This window comes from Phascolarctos cinereus, unplaced genomic scaffold, assembly GCF_003287225.1.
Source record: "Phascolarctos cinereus isolate Bilbo 61053 unplaced genomic scaffold, phaCin_HiC Scaffold_726;HRSCAF=1367, whole genome shotgun sequence".
In the NCBI taxonomy this organism is placed as follows: Eukaryota; Metazoa; Chordata; class Mammalia; order Diprotodontia; family Phascolarctidae; genus Phascolarctos; species Phascolarctos cinereus.
Window position 1 is genome coordinate 261,540,958 of NW_027556098.1, and position 23,390 is coordinate 261,564,347.

The window sequence follows — 23,390 nt, forward strand, 5'->3', positions numbered from 1 at the left end:
ATGTTTATATATATCAACTTAGCATTTATTTTTCAAATTAATTAATTAATTCATCAAGACTATAACATTTTCAAAACTCCAATATGATAACATTCCTCTAAAGCAAAAAAAAAAAAATCCTATATTGATAGGGAAATTGAAACACAGAGAGGAAAAAAGATCTTGTGCAAGGCAAGTTATGAAGCCACAAGTAGGAATGAAGACTCTTGACCTTTAGTATACTACTACATCCCACTACTTCTCATGGTACTTTATTAAAATCCAGAATTGAAAACAAAAATATAATAAAACTTCATTTAGTCTCTATTAATTTAGTATCCATAATAATTCAACCTGAATTTGAATTGAAGCTTATCTTTGCATTACCTATAAAAATTTTCTAAATAAATTGGTAAAATAAAATTTTAGCAAGAATGTTTAACTTATGATAAAACTATATTCAAGAACTTTAGAAGCATTCATTTATATCATCACTATACTAAGTACAATTTTAAAATCTATCCATTCAGTTTCATAAGGCCTAACTTTATCATAGTTTATGTTAGATAATATAGCTGAAATTAATGAAATGATATTTCTTTTAAAATATAATTTTTTTTTTCATTAAACTGTTAAACATTCAAGTTAGTCTCTCTTCTCATTAATTAGAATACAAAGTTTTATCCCAGGCCAAAAAAAAAAAAGTCCAGTTAACCAAAAAAACCCCCCCAATAATCAGAGGTTACTACTTCAAGATATTATTTCTTCTAGAAACCCACATGCTGGAAATTTGACAATCCATAGCCTTAAAAGAACTGAAAATACTTACCGCTGCCCGCACTTCCCTCTCTTTTGCTACGAGAACTGCCACTGCTCTCTCTGCCAGACTTTATGCGCTAGAGCAAGAAGAGGACAAGTTTAACGCAACAAGCCCTGGGTACAGTAACACAGTTACCCTGCAGATGATTCAGGACTGAATATGGGCCAAAGGGCTGAATTTTTACAGTGCTCTGTATACTATAAGACAGACTGTTTTTTATTACTCTTCTCCTTGAAAGTTTAAATCCAAATCTACCATTACTTGAAGGTTTATAGAGACATGAAAGAGACCAAGTTGAAAATCTGTAACTGGTGTTTTCTAAGACAAATGCAAAAACCTACAAAACTTTGGAAAGATATTCAGAATGCCATTTTACTTTAAGTTCCAACTAATCTTTGTCTAATAAAATTCACATCCAAATAATAGTTTCTTATTATGAATGTGTGCAGGGAGGAGGTATAGAAGATGTAGAGGAAACGAAAAGTGGCAGGGAAATATTGAATCTACAAGCATTACATTTGTAATACCTGGCACAGCATTAGTTTTCTGGGGTACAAGGGGTGAGGGTAGGGGATGGGAAGGTTATTTTAGCTTGTTTTTAAATTTTACTTCTAAAATAAAGGGACTCTTAAAAGTTTCTAAAACATCTGTCCATTAAAATGTCTACATTCTTAGAACTATCCCCCTCCTTTGCCTCGCACTACTAAAACATTATAAACATCTTCCAGCTGTGTTATTTTTAGGTTTATGTAAAAAATTTACTGTTATTTTGTGTTTTGCACAAGTCTTAGAATATGAGTATTAACACTGGCTTTGCCTCTAATTGAATATCTATATTTTCATGTGTCTATATTTTAATTATAAAAGTATAGAGTAATTCAGTAAACATGTACTCATTTGATACTTGTTTACACTGAAAAATGAGCCCCAAACTTTAGCATGTCAAAATATACTCTGGCTGAAATAACCTTTCATCAATTGATAATCTAATAGTTATTTCAAGAGACAAAATGGTTGTTCAAATAGGTTACATTCCTAAAAATCACAAAATATAATAATTTCAAAATCTTCCTCTCCTAAAATTACCTTTTAATTTTTCAAGACATGTTGATGAAATAGTATGCAAGCCTCAGTACTTTTGTATTTAATAGGATGCAACAAAAACCTTTTCAAACAACAACAAAATACTGTGATTTTAATTTTGTTTTCATTTTGAATTTTCAATACTGACTGATAATGCCTGGCATTCATATTCTCCAGATTTATGTTCATGATGCACAAATGATGATTATATATTAACTCAACAAACAAACTTAATGCTTACTTAACTTGAAAAATTTGCAATCCAATTTAAAGTCTTGTGTAAATAGTATTTTGCACCATGTCCTAAGGATAACAAATCTGGAATGTGACAGAGAAAATGAATTCCAGGGCTCTAGCATTTTCATTGACACTATGACATAATCTTTTTTACCACTATTCTAATAGGCAAATTATGTGAAATGTTTCACATATAATATTGTGTTATTTCTGTAATAATTTGTATGAAAATTCTTCCTGTTCAAAAACCAAGAAAGAAGGCAGTTTCAAAATTACAATCAAAATATTTTTTTTAAACCATTCAGATAAGGTCCTAGGTTTGTATAGACGGAAATCATCATATGTAGATTATTATGTTATGTAGCATTTACAGTACAAAATTTCATCATTAGCTTATTCATTTCTATCCCAGAACACCAACTGTTTCAATCTTAGAGATAAAGCTACCTGTAAATAGACTCAACCTGCTGAATATTAGCACTGCCTGAATAATGGATCTCATCTCCTAGCTCTTGAATGGACTAGAGAGTAGGAGTCCTTAACCAAGGGTTTGCACACTTGTTTTTTTAAAGCTTTTTGATAACTATATTTCAACACAGTTGGTTTCCTTTGTAATTTTATATATTTTATTTTATACATTTAAAACATTCTTTTAAGAAGGGGTCCATAGGTTTCACCAAAATGAAAAAGGAGTTCATGCCACAAAAAAGTTAAGAGGATACCCCAACACCACCCCTGTATAATCCTGGAACTGCAATTTGTCCTGTTCTTGTGGACTCCTGAATGCACATAATGAATATAGCTGGGAATTCATTTTTACTTATTTAAAATAATTTTATTATTAGCTTGCTTACTTACATAAAATAAACTCTACGGAAAATGGTACTCAGTTTTTACAATGAAGTATGTACACAAACACACAAATAATGATAATAAATTATCACACTAGAGATTTTAAAAAGATGATTATAAATCCAGGAATAAGAAAATGGGTCCAACTCTATGAACGTACCAATTAAAGGGACGTATATAGAACACCAGGAATTAAGAGCCTGCAGGGAAATATCATGTTGGCAATCTTATTAATAATAACAATAAAACAATAATAGCCAACATTTACATAGTGTTTTAAAGGTTTACAAAATACTTTACATGCTTTACTTCATATACAATATTTTGCTCACATGCGATCAATACCAGTACCATGATCTTGTTAGCAGACAGGAAGTCAAGGATGTAGAACTTTAATGAATATTGCTGAAGTTTATGATGAGCTATAATGTGAACAAATATAGATGACCTGCCTAGTTCCTGTTGCATTTGTTGCTTGTTGCAAAGTTTTCAGTTTGCTTAATTATTTTTCATTTTCTGTATGTACCAAGTATAAAGGGTAAGTTTTTCTTGTTCCTAAAGTAGTGAATTCTTAACTGAAATCAGATCCCTTTTAACAAGGGCACATGCTTATTCTGCTATGTTACATGGCTTCTGGCCATCATTCTGGATATGTGTGCATCACATTTTACAGTTTTTTTTTAAAAACCATATGACATTTCTAAAATCTAGCCAAAAGAATGTCTCTCTGGAATTTATATGCTGCTTTCTTTGAATGAAAATAAAAACAAGTATTTGCACAGCAATGTTTACAGACCTACTTTAAAATTTTAAAATTCAATTTAGAAAATGGAACTTAAATGAGTTTGTAATTTATATTTTCAAAATGCTAAAAAAGTTAGAAGCATTTTGGAACATCACTTAAAACCTGTATGTGCCTTATGAGAAATTTCCGAATTGGTTTTATTTTGTCTCTTAATAGTTTCTTAATTCTTTTAGGAACGTTGAGTGATGTTATTTTCTTCCCTTCCCCCTATTAAGGACTTGATTTAAGCCTCACTTCCTGTTCTCTATTTTTCCATTCTGCTCTTTTCCAAACACATTGTTCAGCTTGGACAAATCTTTATAGCCATATTTCATGTGTAATGATGCAGAAAAGTGAAACTAAATGAAATAATGTAAAAATTCTCTTTGCCATTGGACTTGTACTAATTTTTACATATAAGTTCACAATATAGTTCATGTTGCCAGACTAAAGTAATTTGTGTATGGAACTGCTGACCATTAAGGATAAGTATTCCAGATTTTTTCATCACTAGTGAAGAACTTGGGTCCTCCAAACAGAGGGAGGAGAAGCATCTCTTTGGCTCCATTCCCACATTCTTGTAGCACACTGTGACTGCTTCCCCTGAGGAGGCAGTCTGTCTTAAAGTAGGTATTTCAGAATATTCACTCAATCGTGGAAAATACATCAAGGGAGCAGGAAATAAGGAGAAAAATTCCTCTTTTCTCCCTACACAAGCATAAAACAGCAGAGCTTCCCTTGATAGAACTAGGTAAATCCATTTTCTGAATCATGTTTCATAAGTTCGAGTAGAATGTATATGATAAAGAAAGAGGTTTAAATTGAATGGGAAAAAAAACACCATAAGATAATGTTGGGAAAACATGGTAATGTTATTGTGGAAAGGGCAAACGAAGTTGTTTTTAAATCTATTAGCCCATAGGCTCCCAGTTTTTGCCTGGCTGTGATATTTTTATACTAATGAGGTATCTCAGATTCAGAAGTCTAAAAAGCACTAACAAAGCTGCAGATAGACTCCTGTCTTCTAACAATTAAAAAAAAGTTCATAGCTTGATTTATTTCATTTTCTATTTTCCTCTAGAATAAATGTGGTCCTAGGGGTTAGGAAGAGTCACATGGAAGTGACAAGGCTGATTCAGGAGATAAAATTATGGATACCAAAATATTTTGATCATGGTAGGCATCAGTATTAACTACATAAATTTTAGTTATTTTTACTAACTGGTAATAATACAATATAACATGTAATGTTATATAACATTTGTATTTTATTAGTTTACTGGTTAGTGTTTTTACTAATTAGCATGAAGGGTGAAAATAAGCTGGTCAAATGAATTACTGAATTTTGGAATATAACTGTAATTAAAATAAGGGTAAAAATACAGTCTGGCTTCTTCCTATTTTCTAGTCTTCTCACACTTTACTGCTCTTTCCAGCCATAATTCAGCAGTACTAGCCTACTTGCTACCACCCAACTCCATTTCTCTCTCTGTGATCTGTACTGGTCTGTCCCTCAAAAAAGGAATGGTCTTCTTCCTCTTCTTTACCTCTTGGTATCTCTGGTTTCCTTCAAGACTACTTCTACAGGAGGCCTTCCCCTCAAAAGTTATTTTCCTACTACTCTTTATGTATCTTTATGTATATACCTATTTATCTATGTGTTGTCTCCCTCATTAGATCATGAACTCCTTAAGGGGTAGGGACTCTTTCTGCATTTTCTTTGCATCCCTAGCACTTAGTATAGTAAATGCTTCATAAATATTTATTGATTTAATCATAATTTTTGTCCAAATTGACATGGCAACCAGAACAACTACAGAACATTTACAAATGACCTTTCTAGTGGTCAAGAACAGATTACTTAGGCATTTTATTTCTTCTCTCTTTTCTTGCTGCAATATCTTAGGCATTTTTATTGTTCAATGTCACCTCCAAAGCACAGGCTAAGGTAACGATGGGAGGTGAAGCAATTCCATCTCTTGGACAAACAATCTATGACATTCCTATTCTTAATTAATGGATAATCTAAGAGTTGTCTATAATCCACAATGTAGACTTTCTAATGAAATCACAGAAGCCACAAACTTTAGACAGAAATAACTGAAAATAGACTGGGTAATGACAATTTTTATACATATATATACATATATGTGCATATATGTATATATACATATATATATACACACACACATATATAAATATTTTAAAAGAGAACAATTTTTCAGGTATCATAACTAGATGTTTTGAGCAACACTAGGGAAGACTCACTGGGAATTTTGGATTTTTTTTCTGATTTGGATCACTAAAGCTATTAAGTAGGAATAAACAGGAAGATAACAGGCTTTAAAATCACAACTTAGAAGACTTCATGCTTCACTTAGTAGTTTATTCATTATTTGTCATTACTTCATTACTAACATTATTTCATGAATTATATGGAGCAAAGGAAAAAGATTTCCCTGCCTAATGGGTTCACAATCTGAGAAAGACAAACAAAGCAACTGGATCATATAATCACTAGGTGAGAAGTCAAGTCTGATGTGTGAATTTTTTTCTTTTCCTTCCATTTCCTCATTTTATTTTTTCTTTCTCATTTACCTTCCCCCCCCTTAGGCTTTAACAGAAAAAAAAAACTTAAGAAAAAAACTTAAGGGAAAGTCTTATAAGGTGGAGTTTTAAGACAGATTTGAAAGAAAATTGCTTAAGAAAAGAGAAAAAAGAATCTCTTGCCAAGTGGCAATTTGAGAGAAGCCCTGAAATGGTAGTAGGAGAAAGTTAGTGAAAGAAAAAGATGAAAATTATTAAGGAATAAGTACAGGGAAAACAAAGGGTCTTCTGTGAAATTAAGGTTGAATGTTGCAGCACCTTGTGAAAGAAGGTCATAATTTTGATTATGAAGAAATGCTTGAAGTATTTCATATTCATAAGGTAGAACATTATGGCTGGAAAGGCCCTTAGAAAAATTCTAGTGCAACTCCTTAATTTTATTGGTGAGGAAAGTGAGGCCCTGAAAAGTGGAGTGACCTGTCCAACACCACCCTTGGAGTTAGCGCCAGGTCTGGGCGCTATTTTTACACTCCCCCCCCCCAAACTCTAATTTGTATAGGAGCTAGATAGTTTGAGTTGGGTGACAATTAAAGAAAAAAGACATTAGCTTCTGAAAGGTACATTGTAGGAGTAGAAATAAAATCTCACTAATTTAGATTACTTAGGAGAAAGGATAGTTCAAATAAGTAAAATGTACAAACTTCCTTTAAAACAGAGATTCTTAAGCTGGCACCTGTGAACTTGTTTTTAGAAATATGTTGATAAATGCATTTCAATTTATGATATCTTTAGTAATCCAATGTACTTTATTTTATGCATTTAAAGACATTATTTTGAGAAAAGACCCATAGGCATCACTAGACTGCCAAAAAGATATGTGACAAGAAAAGGTTAAGAACCCATGTTTTAAAGGAAATGCACTTTGTTATTTATAAGCACACAAGTAAATCAAACTAGGTTAATAAAATGTAGCCTAGTAGCAATCTTTAGGAAATCTATTTTAATGAGCACCCAAGAATGAAGTGTAATTATCATGTAAATTGTTTGCATGTAGTCAAACAATTCTGAAGTGATTGAAAAGTTTGCTTTCATAAGTATTTTAAGTATTCTTCCTGGAGTCATGTTCACAATTATCCATATGTAGAGTAGTATAATGGAAAGGGGGCTTTAATTGGGAGTTTGGGGAAATGGTTCATATCCTGGTTATGCTACTTACCACCAATATGTGGGCAGGTCATTTAACTTTTCTAGGCCTTGGTTTCCTCATTTGTAAAATGAAGGAGTTGGACTATATGCCCCCACAACTCTAATTCTTTGAGCCTAAGACCAAGTTTATTAAACAAAGGTCTAATCCCTGTCAATATATGCAGTAAAAGTGAGCTTTACCATGGAAAGGGTATTTTGTTTTCTCTAAGTACAGGTGGATGAAATAGTCAAGCTAACAACCAAATTTTTGGAGAGAAGCAAAAGTAAGAATGCTAACTGTGTATACAGCATATCTGAAGAGACTGGAGGAAAGGGAAATAGAGGAGCTCAGTACTAACTGGGAAGGCAGGTAGTTTTAATTACAATGTGTACATTTACAAGGCTACATTCATTTGCCTATAGAAAAGAAGGAAACCAGGTGAACAAAAGTATTTGACAGAATAGGGGAAAAACACCAATGAGGGAAAGAAGAAAAGGGGAAAGGAAAAAGAAGAGAAAAAGAAAGAAAACAAATGTAAGGATGAATCAGAGGTCAAAATCACAAATACAGAGGAAAAGAAGTGCAGTTAAGACAAAGAGGTCATTAACGAAAGAAGCATCAGGACAGGCAATATATCTGATGTTAACTATGCAGACATGAGGTTAGTACATGAGACAGGGAAAGTAACCAGCAGCAATGTCACAAGAAAAAAGAAATGGTGAATTCACTGAGTTTCTTCAAATTTAGAATTAGATCATGAAGATAGTCAGTTTATTAATATTGAAACAGTTTCTACACATAGAAGAAAGAGTGAGTAGAGAATGGGATGAATAGATGACATTAAAAAGTTCTCCCAATTCAATTTATCAGCTAAACAACTAACAAGACTGCATTAGAATGAGTGGGATAAAGAAAACAAGTCTGACTAGCAAACTTCAGATTTCAATTTAACTGGAAAACTTATTTTATCCTAATCAACATAGTTGATCTTAAACAAAAATTCAGATTTTAACTTTGGTAGTCATTAAAATTATATCTTTAATGAAACCAACAACAAGAAATAATAAACCTGATGAAAAATCACATACCTAAAATGCTGACAAGGCAAGAAAGGTCCAATAGAAATGTCTTCAATAGCTCATTTATCTCTGAAAATGTTTCAGCAGAAGGTTGTGGGCAGAACACCTGGCAAGATTTCTTGTTTCCTTACCAAGTGTGTGGCATAAAATTAAAAACATTCATCTAAGTCACATGATTTAGTCTAGTTTTGAGACCTCCAGGGAAGATTTCCTTATTATTGCACTGTTTAACAACTGTGAGGCCATGTCTACTTGTTGAACAAGACTAATTGACAATTACTCAATCTGCTATACTGTAAAGTTAGTGGGTATGTTTAGCCTGGAGAGGAAGGAGACTGAATTAATTTTGTATACTGCCAAAAAGCAGAACTAAACCCAAAAGGTGGAAGAAGTTAAAGGAGGCTTATTTGTTATAGGGGAGAGTTCTAAAGGCTGGGGAGTGGAGGAGTGTGAGACAAAGAGCTGCTGGGAAGAGACAATGATATAAAAAAAAGGAAAAGAGCATCAGTAAAACATTTAAAAAGAAAAAAAAAGAGTAACTAGGAGGCAGATTTCAGTTCAGTTTCAGGAAGAATTCCTAACAATCTGAGCTATCTGAAAATGGAATGGGATGCTTTACTGAAATTTTGTATTCCTGACAGTAATACCAAGAGGCTTGATGATTACCTGTCAAGGAAGTGGTAGAAGGAAAATTCATGCATTTAGGGGTTTAACTAAATGAGGCATTTGTAATTCCATGATTCTATGACACCAATGGATGCAGGCTAATTATTCAGTGACTTCTGAAAAAAACTGGTGTACGGTATAGTCAAATCATTCCATTTGTATAGATTTGGCCTTGCTTTCATGAATTCTTTCCTTTTGTCTAACTTAAATTTCAGGGAAAGACAAGGTATTTCTGTAAGTAAGCATTCTGGGACAGACAGGCAGTGTGGCATAGTGGATAGGATGTTGGAGTCAGAAAGACTTGAGTTCAAATCCTGCTTCACATATTTACTAGCTGCATGCTCTGGGCAAATCGGCTAACCTCTCTGTGCTTCAGTTTCCTAATTCATACAATGAAAAGGTGGGGTTTGATTGGTTCTAAGATCCCTTCTAGCTCTAAATATATAATCCTGGGAGCCTATGAATGTGTTTGAACATTATTATGCTCTTACCTAAAAAGCAAATTTATCAATGGGAAAATGTACTGATATCACATTCTCATGCAGCCTGAACATGTATCTAAGATGTCAAATTTCTGTTGTGTTCTTGTCAACAACTTCCTGCTATTTTTTAAACCTAGTCCTTAGTAGACATGGATGATTATTATCCAGTCAACAGGCATTTATTACACCCTTATTATATACCAGACACCATGTTAAGTGCTAGAGATACAAATAAAGGAAAAACAGTCCCTATCTTCAAGAAGTTTACATTCCAATGGGAGAGACAACATCTAAATATATAAACATACATAAGAAAGGCAGAGCAGATAGCTACATAAATAATAGTTGTTTTGCAGTACATTAATTCTGCTATCTAGTAGAGCATGGGATATGAATAAGGTCTACTGCCAAATCAAAATTCTCATTAACAGAATTAACATATAATATAGCTTTAATGAACTGAAATGCTCAGAAAAAAGTGTCTTCCAGTTAAGTGAATTTTTAGGGCAAACAAAGGTCACCCAGACAATCTTATGATTCAATCATTGTTTTTGAAAATGTTTCCAAAATTATAAAATGCTCACTCTCCTGCTTTAATAAATATAATACACTGAATATAACTAAATCTTTAATCACAGACTCAAAGAAATGGAGAGAGATCTCAGAGATCATCTAGTCCATTCAATCCTGGAATAAATCCTGTTTGCAATGTCATGTGTCATTTACAGATCATTTTATGATTTTTAGGTTACTTCAATTTTATTTTTTTGCAGTTGTATAGGGCTTTAAGGTTTTCAAAGCACTTTATATATGTTACCTAACTTGATCCTCACAACTTTGACAGGTAGGTGCTACAGACATCATTATCCCTATTTTTGTTGTTGTTCAGTTGTTATCCAGTCACGTACGACTCTTCGTGAACCATCTGGGGTGTTTTTGGCAAAGATACTGGAGTGGTTTGCCAATTTGCTTCTCAAGTTCATTTTACATATGAAGAAACTGAGGCACACAGGGTTGAGTGACCTGCCCAGGGCCACACAGCTAGTAAGTATCTGAAGCTGATTTTGAACTCAGGTCCTCCTGACTCCAGTTCCAGTGCTCTATTCACTGTGCCACTTAGCTACCCCAAGAAGAGAAGGATCAGGGTGTTGTTCAGTTGTTTTTCAGTTGTGTCTGACTCTTCATGACTCCATTTAGTGTTTTCTTGGCAAAGATACTGGAGTAGTTTGCCACGTGTCTGAGGCTGGATTTGAACTCAGGTCCTCCTAAGTCTGTCTAAGTCCAGTGCTTTATCCACTGAGCCACCTAAATGCTTGTCCCAATTTTACAGATGAAGAAACTTTGGCTCCCGAAAGCTAACTCATTTATCCATTTTCACGTAGCTAATAAGTGTCAGAGATGGGACTCAAATCCAGGTCTCTTCTGACTCCAAGTCCAACACTCCTTCTATACCACATTGCTGCAACAAGTGACTGATTACCCAAGGTCAGCTTGGAAAAGCAGGATGAAAGACTGGGAAGAATGTTGGATTTGCAGGTGAAGGAGGTGGCTGTGAATCCTGCCTCTGTCACAAGTCGCACTTCATTGTGGGGCCTTCACTGCATGGCCTGTTTTTCTCTCTGTCCCTTCCAGCTCTAAATCTAGGTATGACCCTATAAAACTCCAGTGACTGGGAACCCACTAGCTCCTCAGACAGTTCATGCCACTTCTGGGTGGCACTGTTATGAAATGTTTCCTTTTCTTCAGCTGAAACTGGACTCTGTGTAACTTCTTCCCCTTGTTCCTAATTCCCAGATGTGCTTCTGACTCTGTGGACTTGATACCATGATCCAGCTGCCTTCTCACTCTGGAATATTCCTCTGCTATGCCAGTTGGTGGATTCCTCCCAGGGGCTTCAATTTCAGAGACAGACCCATGCTGGCCATGCTTCATACCCTTAGCTTCTCAGTTTGTAGACATTCCTAGCACTTAGCACAATGCCTGGCACACAGTAAGCACTTAAGGTTTATTGCCTTGCTTTGCCTAATTCTTTCCTCTAAGACCAAACAAATCTATTTCCTTTTCTGTACATAGCTCCTCATGTACTTGAAGATAGCTATTACATCCCTTCTTTTTTTCTCTTCTCCAAGCTTGATGATAGAGGGTCTTGCAGTGTCTCAAGGTCATGATTAGATACATCAGAGAGCACTGTACAGAACTGTAGATAAAGGGATAAGATTTGTGTTGTGTGTAGTATATAACTGGTAAATACTGGCTGAGAATATATTAAATCAGATCTGTCAGAAGGAGTTAAGAGATATTGTTTTAAATTAAATCCTTGCTTGCTTTCATATTTTCCAACACAAATGGAATACAGTAAAAAAAAATCCAGTTGACTATTCCATCTGACAGAATTTAAGTAAATTAAGAACTCATGTATACCACACTGTTTCAAATGACTTTTTCCATTAATCAGTGCTTCATTATGACTAATGGAACCCATAATCACATTTCAAGGTACTGATACATATATTTCTATCCTGACAAGTGAGGCTGAGTATGGACAAAAAATATAGAAATAAAAAAAACCCCTATGTATTTATTACTTATTGCATACTGAAACTATAACGAAGCCCTCGTTTTAGGAGACTGCTTCCCTAAGTAGAAGAAAAATTTGTATTGAGTATATATTAAGTTTGTCAAGGTCAAGTTGGCTGAAAGATCAATCTTGAATTCAGAAAGGACCATCCATGAGATCAACCATATGTTTCCTGATCAATCAATGCTCCCAAATCTTCAAAGCTCATCAAAACATGAGACCACTGATAAAAAACGGCACCAGGATTATTGAATGGTGAATGTCTAAATAAATTTTAGTACATGGATGTAAGGAAATATTACTGTGCTAAAGAAATGATGAATATAATGACTATAGAAAAGCATAGGAAGACTTAACAAGAACTGATGCAGTGAAATAGACAGAACCAGGAAAACAATATAAAGATAACTTTCTTATTCTCACTGGAGAAGTGCCCTGCTGGTGCTATTCCCTCTTAGATTACCTTTCATCTATTCTGTATATACCTTACTATGTAATTAGCTATTTGTAAGCTGTCTTCCCATTTTGAGACATGGACTATTTTTTCTTTTTTTTGCCTTTCTTCGTATTCCTAAGCACTTAACACAATGCTTGGCACATAGTAAATAATTAACAAATGCTTATCATCTGACTGGCTTACAACAAAGTGAATGCAAATAACAGCAGCAACAAAATAATTGAAATTGAATCTTGCAAAATTACAAAGACCAAGTTTGGCCGTAAAGATGAGATATGAAAAGTCATTTCCCCCCAAGCTTCTTTGCATAGCTGTGGTGTTGGGGTAAGGGTGGCCTAGTGGGTGTGCAGCACTGAATATAACCTTGAACTTTGTTGATGTTTTAGTTTTGCTGAATTCCTTCCTCCTTTTTACTCTTGGTTCATAAGAGAGAAGGTAGGGGTGAGAGAGGAGGGATAAATTAGGAAATGTAAGTGATATAAAAACAAAGACCTCAAAAATGTATTTAAAAAAGAAAGTGATATTGGAAGTGGGTTTTTAAAAATATAGCTATAAACAAGAGCATTTTGGTCTCAAATTGTAGTATTGACAAAAATATCCCCTTACAAGGATAATGGGCATTTTATTGGCATGTTGTTGGCTACCGAAGGCCTAAAAATTCTACAGGCCCAGAGGAGGGTGACTCTCACTTGTAAGCAAATAAGAGGGCACTGGCAGCAGTCATATTCCCCACCCTAGCTATCCATCTGAGATCTGGATGGTTATAACATAATCTTAAATAAACCCCAGTGTAATATACCTGAGTTGTGCATCTGGTTTTGCTTTCTCCTTTCAGTGGCATAGTGGTAACATTCACCAGATAGTTAGCAATTTATAGAGTTTTTGCTAAATGTGGGGGGATGATTGGGAGAGAGTGAACACCTTTCCAACCTTTGGAATGGTAACTTCAAATTTAGGACACATACATGAATCATCAGTTTTCGAATATGATGGCTGTATGACTATGTGAAAGTCATTTGAAGCTCTCAGTGCTCCATGCAACTCTCTAAAATTGTCACTTACAAAAAAAAATTGCCAATCTTCACTGGTGGAGGGAATTGCCATATTTTAAATTCCCTTTACCTATGAAATCACAAGTCCAAACAAAAAAAAAGGTACTAAAACACATGTAATACTATAAACTACCCTAAGCACAGTATTATCTTTCTTTGAGGATGGGAAATGTACACCACAATCTTGCACATTTCACATGTGGCATTTAATAGATTTCTGATAGAAAAAAAAAAGATGACATAAAATTCAACTTTTAGGGCAAGTTAATTTGTTTTTCATAGTGAATTTAAAGAATGGCTTATAGATTTTTTTTTCAGTTTTTATTCACAAAGAAAGCCTTTAATCAGAATATGAGAGCAGATACAGAGAACCTAATTTACCCACTTTTTGATCTCCAAACCATGCCTTTCCTGTTGTCTCTTCTTGGAACTTTTCTCAGTGCCTGAGGTCTCCTCCTTCGAGAACATTCAACTACCTCAGAGGCTTTCTTAACTGGAATATTGATCTTCAAGGCCCATGCCCTTCTCCCACTAGTGAGTTCCCACTGGGACCTCCATTTTGTAGAAGGGTCCAAGCCAGACTTTATTTTTCTCCTGACCTTCCTCCTGACTTCCTAACTTCAAAACCATGACCCCATATTGGGGACCTTCATTCCCTTACCTTCTTTTGTGTGATGTCTTCCCCTATTAGAATATAAGCACCTTGAGAGGAGGGATTATTTTTCTTTTTGCTTGTTTTTGTATTCCCAGTGCTTAGCACAGTGCCTAACATACAGTAGACACTTAATAACTGTTTCCTCCTTTCCTTCCTTCAGTCTAGCTAGATTATATTAAGATAATGCTTAATATCTGGACCAGATTAGGAATCATCTAGGTCCTGCATGTAAGTTCCAAGAAAATTATGGGATATGCACTTTCATATTCCAAAATAAGACTATATCTCAGGTCATGAGGAGAATAGCAAATATATAATTTATCAGTGTATCTAAGGTTACAAACCAAAAGAAATATGCACACTATATGAGAAACAGATCATATATGTTCTAATATTTCTACTGGATTTTGCACTTATTTCTCACTTTTGGACTTATGACTCTGGCTCACAAAGTTTTATGCATTTGAACCTCTTCTTATTCATGGCCATGGAGCAGCTAGGAAATATAATAGCAACCAGATAAAAATGTTCAAGAACTTCCTTGGAGTTTTCACAAGTTTGGAATTCACATCTCTTCTTGACAGACAAAATCATAATGGCAGCTTTTAGTGCCTGGTACCTGGTTAGTCTTTTCCAGCAGCTACCTAGGATAATCTCTCATTTGATATTTGATGTTTATAGGATTTGGGTAAAGTGCTCATAACTCTTTGGAAATTAGTGAACTCAAAAAGAATAGAATAATCAGGCATATTTAAAAACAAGACAATATAATCAAGCCATCTTAAGTAAATGTATAATTTAGAGTACTCCCTACTCTCCAACCAAAAATAATAAATCTTGCAATTCCATGTTATTAAAATTAATCTCCAAGACTATTTATTATAATTATCTAATACCTAAAAATACAGAATGATACAATATTCAATAAATTATACGAAAAATTAAATATCTAAAATAGCATTTTCACTTCATATATAAATATGCATGCAATAAGCATTTTCATTCTTTTCAAGAAAGATCTATACAACAACCACACAAAATAACTCTAGGTTTGTTAACCTTAAGAGAGCCCAGTAATATTTAGATGAAGTCAAAATTAAGAATTTTGATACTATTTAAGTTTATATATCTATATCTACATATATACACACACATTATATATATATATATATACATACACACATACATTCTTTTATAATACATATGTGTGTGTATCTTTAAAAGTGCTTCATCTATGTTAATAACATTTAAAGATCTATGCTATGCTACATAATAGGTTAGAGGGAAAAAAGTATTAGTAATATATATATACAAGTCAGTAATTGTCCCTTACTCCCCATGGGCCACAAGTCTGTCCAATTAAGATTTTTCTTTCTATATAGGTTTGATGTCTGATTTTTTGAGTAGAGTCTGCAAGTTATTTCATGAGAAAAATTATTTCTTTGCTTAAAACATAAGCTACCCATTCGAGGGTATACTCACTCATTTAACTTACTCTTCAAGGAATCACATTTATGTTATAATTTTTGGTTACTCTTGCCTATTTTGCCAAGGCAGAAAAAATTATTTTAGCTTTATTTCTGATATGTGTCTATCTAGATGCTTCCAAAATCCCCTCACCTAAGCTACAAGAGACTGACATTCTAAAAATTAACAGACATCAGTTTTTGTCCCACTTGAGATACCTGTTCCCTTATTTCCTTCATTTTTTCCAGCCTCTTGAGTTTTGTTGCATATTCTTGAACTTCTTTTAGTCCAATATCTGTGCAGAGGCGAACTAAGAAGCGTAGACCTAAATTGCATTAAAAATATGTTTAGTAAAGCATCTTATTTAAAACATTTGAAAACACAAAGTATTTAATCAGCAATATTTCCAATAAATAGTACATTCTTCCTTTTCCAATGTAATTGCAATATACGAAAACAGATATGTAAGGCATTTATTCTAAGGAATACCAAGTAAGTGGAATATGTATAGGTCAGCGCAACCCAGCGTTACTGCTAGAAAAAATAGCAAAAATGTATGTCCTTGAAAGTGGACTAGAAATCGCTGCCTTTTGTGGACAGTACATTTCAAACAGTTTTTCTAAGCACTGAAGTAAATAAGGAAAGTGACAAATTTTGATTATTTCACTTCTGAAATTGCAAAAAAGATCTTCCCTGTGCCTATAACATTTCAGCATAGTATAAGATTCTCAGTACCAAAAAGACTTTTGCCATTGTACTTTCCAAAATTTCCTAATTAAAAATGTGATTATTAAAGAATCAAGAAAATTCTAAACCTGAAAAAAGACTGAACTTTGTAAGAACTGTTATCTAAAAAAATCATAATTTTCTAGTTATACCTCTGTAGTATTACATTTGTGAAGATTCACTGAATACTAACATTTTAATTATAGCATTATGTTAGATTAGAAGCAATATAAAATATCACATAATCCCCAGATAATGGTATAGAATTATGATTCAAATGTATATTTTCATCAGATTCAAGCAGGTTACTTTCATCTTCCAGGTCAACACATCTCAATGCAACTTTTCAAAAGCAAAAACAAAGTTTAAAATCTCTACAAACATACACAGTTTAAACACTATTTTAATTGAAGTAACTATTAAAATCTCATTTGATGTGAATACCAATGAAATTTTAAATATAAATAATTTTCAAAACTTTTAAAGGCTTCATTATAAAGTTAAAGATATGTGATGGATGTAGTACCATATGGTTCTTTAAAAAAATAAAAAATATGTTCAGTTTTAATAATTAATAATATATTCAGTTTCTATAATCACACTAAACTTCCAGAAAATTCTGGACAACGTTATATTTCTTATAAATTAAGTTGAGCAAAAACAAAACAAAGGTTGTACTTAGGACTAGAAATTTAGACAAAACCTTGAAATTTAACCCAATGCACCATAAAACAAATCATATTTGTTTACTATATATGAAACTTAAGTAGTAAATTTTAATCTACATATTATTCAGTTACATAATAATGTGTATCTGTGTAGCAAATTTTTCTCAGCCCTAAAAGCTCCCATAAAATATATGTCTACTCCAAATTAAAGTCTGGGTATAAACCAAATGGTATTCACACATGTAATTGCTATGTTTGATTTGTATGTATGTATGTATGTATGTATGTATGTATGTATGTATATATATATGTATATAATTTAGTACATATTTTAGTAAATGCAGTATATATGCAATAGAAGTGAAAATATAGAAGCCTATATTTTGAAGGCTACAATATATAGTATCACTTACATTCAACATTTTCTGGAAATTTTCTGTGAATCTCCTTATAAGTATCTAAAGCTTTTTGGTAGTTACCTGTAAATAAATAAACACAGAAGTATTTGGTTTCAGACATGAGCCAGTCTTGAATGATCTTAATTCCTATGCAAGATATTGTAACTTCTAACAGTCTGATATGAAGGTTTCATATTTATCACAAGCAAAACGCTAATTTTGAGCAAAAAAATTTTTGCACAAGCAAATTTTGAAAAAAAAATTTAAACTATAGTAATCATATAATATTTTGGTGGTTTGGTATCCTCATGAATGTGAGGACTCCTTGCACCATGGAAGATCGAGATCCATCCATGCCTTCTCATTCTGGAGATCCTTCTCCATGACCTCCCGCGGATAATCCTCTACAAAGGATCCACTAAGGATGTTGAAGGCCTTCCTCGATGTGACTTCTTTTACATTTGGGGATACCAGTAAAGAGCTTGGGATGTTCATCTACCCCATGTGACTGGACCATCTGCTTTTCAGAGCATACATTTCCCAGATGACCTATCCTATACTACTTCTTGAGAACACATTGTCTTTCAACACATGCTGTGGCCTACTTCAATTAATCAATAAATAAACATTTATTAAGCTCATGTTATGTGCTAAGTACTGTGTTAGGTGCTGGTGATACAAGGACAAAAATTAAATTATTTCTTACCCTCAAGGAGCTTACATTCTATAGGAGGAGGAAACAAGTGCATATATGACTACATATAAATAAGTCCAGAGTAATGATTATTCTAGAGTAATTTAAAGGGCAATCCACTGTGCTTCTCTGCATGTTTAATTCCTCATGGACTGTGATGTTCTAAAATGTGCAGCCATACAGTAGCACTGTGAGTATATCTACATCTTGGCTAGGAAGCAGCTTGGAACTGATGAAAATACTCTGCAACTGTAGTATCCCAAGCACAAGAGACCCTGTTCTTGTTCTCCCAGGCATGGGATCCCTATGCCACAGCATCCAACATTTAAAGTAGGAAAGGACCTAGCAGGCCCTCTACTACAACTTCCTCCTTTTATCGATAAGGAAACTAAGGCCCAGGGAGGTTAAATGCCCAAGGCCACTAGGGTAGGAAGCATCAGAGTCAGTTTGAGACCTTGTCCTCTCACTCTACATCAGTGGTGTCAAACTCAACTAGAAATGGATTCCTGCGGAAGTGTATTGACTTAGAAAGACACAAATTAACACTATCTATGTTGGATTGTATTTTTTGTATTTTGAAACATTTTCCAATTAGATTTTAATCTGGTTCAGGCAACTCTGAGGAAGGAGTCTGATATTCTGATGTAGAGCCTTCCCATGCTGCTCTTCTGGGTCCTGCTCCTTGTCCATCTTCAGAGACTATTCCAACGTCTATGTGTTAATGTACTAACTGATATTTCAACTGGGTGACAGTGTGGGCAAAAATATTTTTTCATCCACTTTCATCTCCCTCAAGGGATTATTAGGCCAATCATGAATCTTAATAAGCAATTTCTATCACATTCCGGGGCTTATAGAAATTAGCATATTCTTCTAGCTCTAACTCTTAAGGTCTGCAGAAACCCAGGCTGGCTTTTTTTACTCCACCAAGTTGATTATGTGAAGAATTGCCAACCGTGAAAAACTTACATACCAACAGGTTTTTAGTATTTTCGTAGCCTTTGATTTCTAAAAGTACACATACTCTCTTTCTCTCTCTTTTCTTTTTGGCTAGGCCAGGGTTGAGCAACCAGAAAGCAAATAGAGCAAATGTCCAACACTATCAAAAAGTAACAAAAAGTAACTGTGAACTTATATATTTCCAGCTTTTCTAAGACATTTTAATTGACAGAATTTTTCTCCACAGTAATTCAGTTTTTCCACATAGTCCCCATACCTAGAATTCCCTTCCTTCTCATCTATACCTCCTGACTTTACTAGCTGTCTTAAAGACTCAGCTAAAATCCTATATTCAAGAAACTTTCCCCCAAACCTCTTTGGGCTAGTGCCTTCCTCCTACTGATTAGCTCCATTTTATCCTGTATGTCAATTGTCTGTACACAGCTCTCTATGCATTGTCTCTTCCATTAGATTGCAAGCTTCTTAGAGCAGGAACCAGTTTCCCTTCCTCCCCCTCCCCACTTTCTTTGTATTCCCAGCACTGAACACGGTGCCTGGCACATAATAGGTGCTTAATAGGTGTTTGTTGGATGACTACACAAGCACATCATTCTATGTCTCATGACTGTGCATTTGTCAGTTAATTAGCATTTATCAAACTATATTTGCACAGGCCAGTGTTGAAGAAAAAATTCAGTGCTATACTGTGCTGTAGGTATAAGAATACCAGACAATTCTACCTAAATTAATTTACTTATTCAGTGCTATACCAATCAAACCACCAAAAATTATTTTTAGAGCCAGGAAAAAATAATAACAAAATTCATCTGGAAGAACAAAAGGTCCAGAATATCAAAGGAATCAATGAAAAGAAATGCAAGGGAAGGTGGCCTAGCTGTACCAGATCTTAAATTATATCACAAAGCAGTAAACATTAAAACTACTTGGTATGGGCTAAGAAATAGCCTGGTGGGTCAGTGGAACAGGTTAGGTACACAAGACACAACAGTCAATAGCTATAGCAATCAACTATCTGATGAACCCAAAGACTCCAGCTTCTGGGATAAGAACTCACTATTTAACAAAAACTGCTGGGAAAACTGGAGAATAGTGTGGCAGAAACTGGGCACAGACCATCACCCTTACCCTGTATACCAAGATAAAGTCAATATGGATACACGACTTAGATATAAAAGGTAACACTATAAGCAAACTAGGAGAGCAAGTTATAGTTTACTTGTCAGATTTATGGAGGAGGGAAGCATTTATGATCAAACAAGAGATAGAGAACATTATGAGATGCAAAATGGATGATTTTGATTACATTAAATAGAAAAGTTTTTCCACAAAGTCAGTGCAACTAAGATTACAAGGGAAGCAGAAAGCTGGGAAACAGAGATAGTCAGTGTCTCTGATAAAGGCCTCATTTCTACAATACATAGAGAACTGAGTCAAATTTGTAAGAATATAAGTCATTCCCCAATTGATAAATGGTCAAAGGATATGAACAGGCAGTTTTCAGATGAAGAAATTAAAGCTATAAGAAAAAAATGCTCTAAATAACTATTGATTAGAGAAATGCAAATTAAAACAACTCTGAGGTACCACCTCACACCTATCAGCTTGGCTAACATGACAAAACAGGAAAATGATAAATGTTGGAGAAGATGTGGGAAAATTGGAACACTAATGCATTGCTGGTAGAGTTTTGAGCTGATCCAACCATTCTGGAGAGCAATTTGGAATTATGCCCAAAGGGCTATAAAACTGTGCATACCCTTGGAACCAGCAATACCACTTCTAGGTCTGTATTCCAAAGGGATCCCACATGTACAAAAACATTATAGCAGCTCTTTTTGTGGTGGCAAAGAATTGGAAATTAAGGAGATGCCCATCAATTGGGGAATGGTTGAACAAGTTGTTGTATATCAATGTAATGAAATACTATTGTGCTATAAGAAATGATGAGCAGGTGGACTTCAGGAAGGACTTATATGAACTGATGCTGAGTGAAGTGAGCAGAACCGGAGAACATTGTACACAGTAACAGCTACACACTGCTTTGATGGACTTAGCTCTTCTCAGCAATGTAAGGATATAAGACAACTCCAAAAGACTCAGGATGGAAAATGCTGTCCACATCCAGAGAAAGAACTAAGGAGTCTGAATGCAGATGGAAACATACTGTTTGCTCTTTTGTTGTTGTTGTTATTTTGATTTGTTTCTTCTTTCTCATGGTTCTTCCCATTGGTTCTAATTCTTCTTTACAACATGACTAATGTGAAAATATGTTTAATATGAATGTATATGTAAAGCCTATATCAGATTACATGCCATCTTGGGGAGGGGGGAGGAAGGGAGAGGGAGAAAATTTAAAACTCAAAATCTTAAGTAAATGTTGAAAACTAAAAATAAATTAATTTAAAAATATGAAAAAAGAATACCACAACCAATTTTTATGAATGAATGATTATTCTAATCTAAGCAATTTTCAGCTCAGTGAAAAATGTCCAAATTGTCTCTTTGTGCTGTCAGACATCTCTGCAACACGAGCGATTTTTGAAATTCTAGTTTACAGATTCTTGAACAAGGAATACTTCACAGTCAAGACTAAGCAAGGTTCCACAGCTTGTTTAAGAGTTCAGGGACCAATCTGTTTCATCAAATTCAACAACGGTCACTTAACTCTCAGCATACCTTTGGAGAATCACCTTCTTAAAATCCATTCAATCTCTCTTTGACCTCTCAAAGAAGCCCCTTTCCAATCAATCAATCAATCAACATTTATTAAGTGCCTACAATGTGTCGAGCACTGTGCTAAGCTTTTCAGATGCTTTGCTGGATATTTTAGTCTGATCATTATCCTAATCTGGCAAGGTAGATCAATCACCCTGACTCTGGTCAAGTTATCACCCCAATTACTGTGCTTCAAAAGTGAGGATTACTTCCTAGTAATCCTCTCCGCAAGAAGAGGGGAATAAGAACTTGTTTTGGAAGTTAAAGACTGATAAAATTTCTCTTTCAGATTAGTCCCAAGGTATCAGATTAGATTAGGATAATTTTAAAAGACTTTCTACATATTTCTAAAAGAGTGAGGGAGAAGGGCTTTGTCTGTATCTATACCTGGACTGCTTTTACTCTTCACCTCCACAACTCTTAGGATCCCTAACTCTCTTCAAGGGTCAGTTTAAGTGACGCCTCCTACATAGAACCTTTACATCCTTTCTATTCACCTAGAGATTTTTTCCTTCCAATCCCAGAAATCATTTTATAATTACATTGCACAAATATTTTAATTACGTATCTGTGTAAATGTCGTTTACCTTCCCAGGAGAATGTAAGCTCCTTGAGGACAGGGACAGTTTCATTTTTGTTTTTATATCTCTAGCATTTAGCACAGTGCTTGGCACACAACAGGCCCTTAATAAACTTTTGTTGAACTTAACTGAATTGAAATGAATGAGTCATTTACAACAACATATGATTATGTTGACTGATCTATATTGATCTGTAGTACTTCAAAATTGTGTTTAATAGGAATTTGTGAACTGTTTTTATTTATGTGAACCATTATGTATTTATATTCCCCTACTTATGCATAACTTACACAAAAATAAGTGTAAATTAGATCAAACACATTTTTTAAAGTGTATTCTGATTTTTAAAATGAACAAAGGTAGGGCTTTTTTTTTTTGACTACTTACCACTTCTTCTATAGCAACTAGCTACCATTAGCTGCCACTTCACTTGAGTAGGCCTGTAAGAGAATAAAACATCATCTGACTGGTATTAAAACAAATTAAAAATAATCCGTGAGGGGCAGCTAGGTGGCGCAATGGATAGAGCTCTGGCCTTGGAGTCAGGAGAACCTGAGTTCAAATCCAACTTCAGACACTTGACATTTACTAGCTGTGTGACCCTGGGCAAGCCACTTAACCCCTGTTGCCTCACCAAAAAGCGGGAAAAAAAAAATCTGTGAAATCCATGGATAAGTCTATCCATGAACCATTTATTATATGGTATTTTCCAAAGCTCCAGATT

General features: G+C 34.3%; 1 protein-coding gene across 3 annotated transcripts in view; it reads right to left on the reverse strand.

Moving 5' to 3' along the window:
• The window catches only part of IFT88 (intraflagellar transport 88), a 116,316-nt gene that overhangs the window by 29,769 nt on the left and 63,157 nt on the right, over positions 1–23,390 (reverse strand). For all 3 annotated transcript variants that reach the window (XM_020968797.2, XM_020968796.2, XM_078147083.1), the window contains 4 exons: positions 23,054–23,106; positions 17,732–17,797; positions 16,143–16,249; positions 809–875 (listed from right to left, as the gene is read on the reverse strand). In XM_020968797.2, the coding sequence (XP_020824456.1) occupies positions 809–875; positions 16,143–16,249; positions 17,732–17,797; positions 23,054–23,106 (293 nt within the window). The remainder of the gene's footprint in view (positions 1–808; positions 876–16,142; positions 16,250–17,731; positions 17,798–23,053; positions 23,107–23,390) is intronic.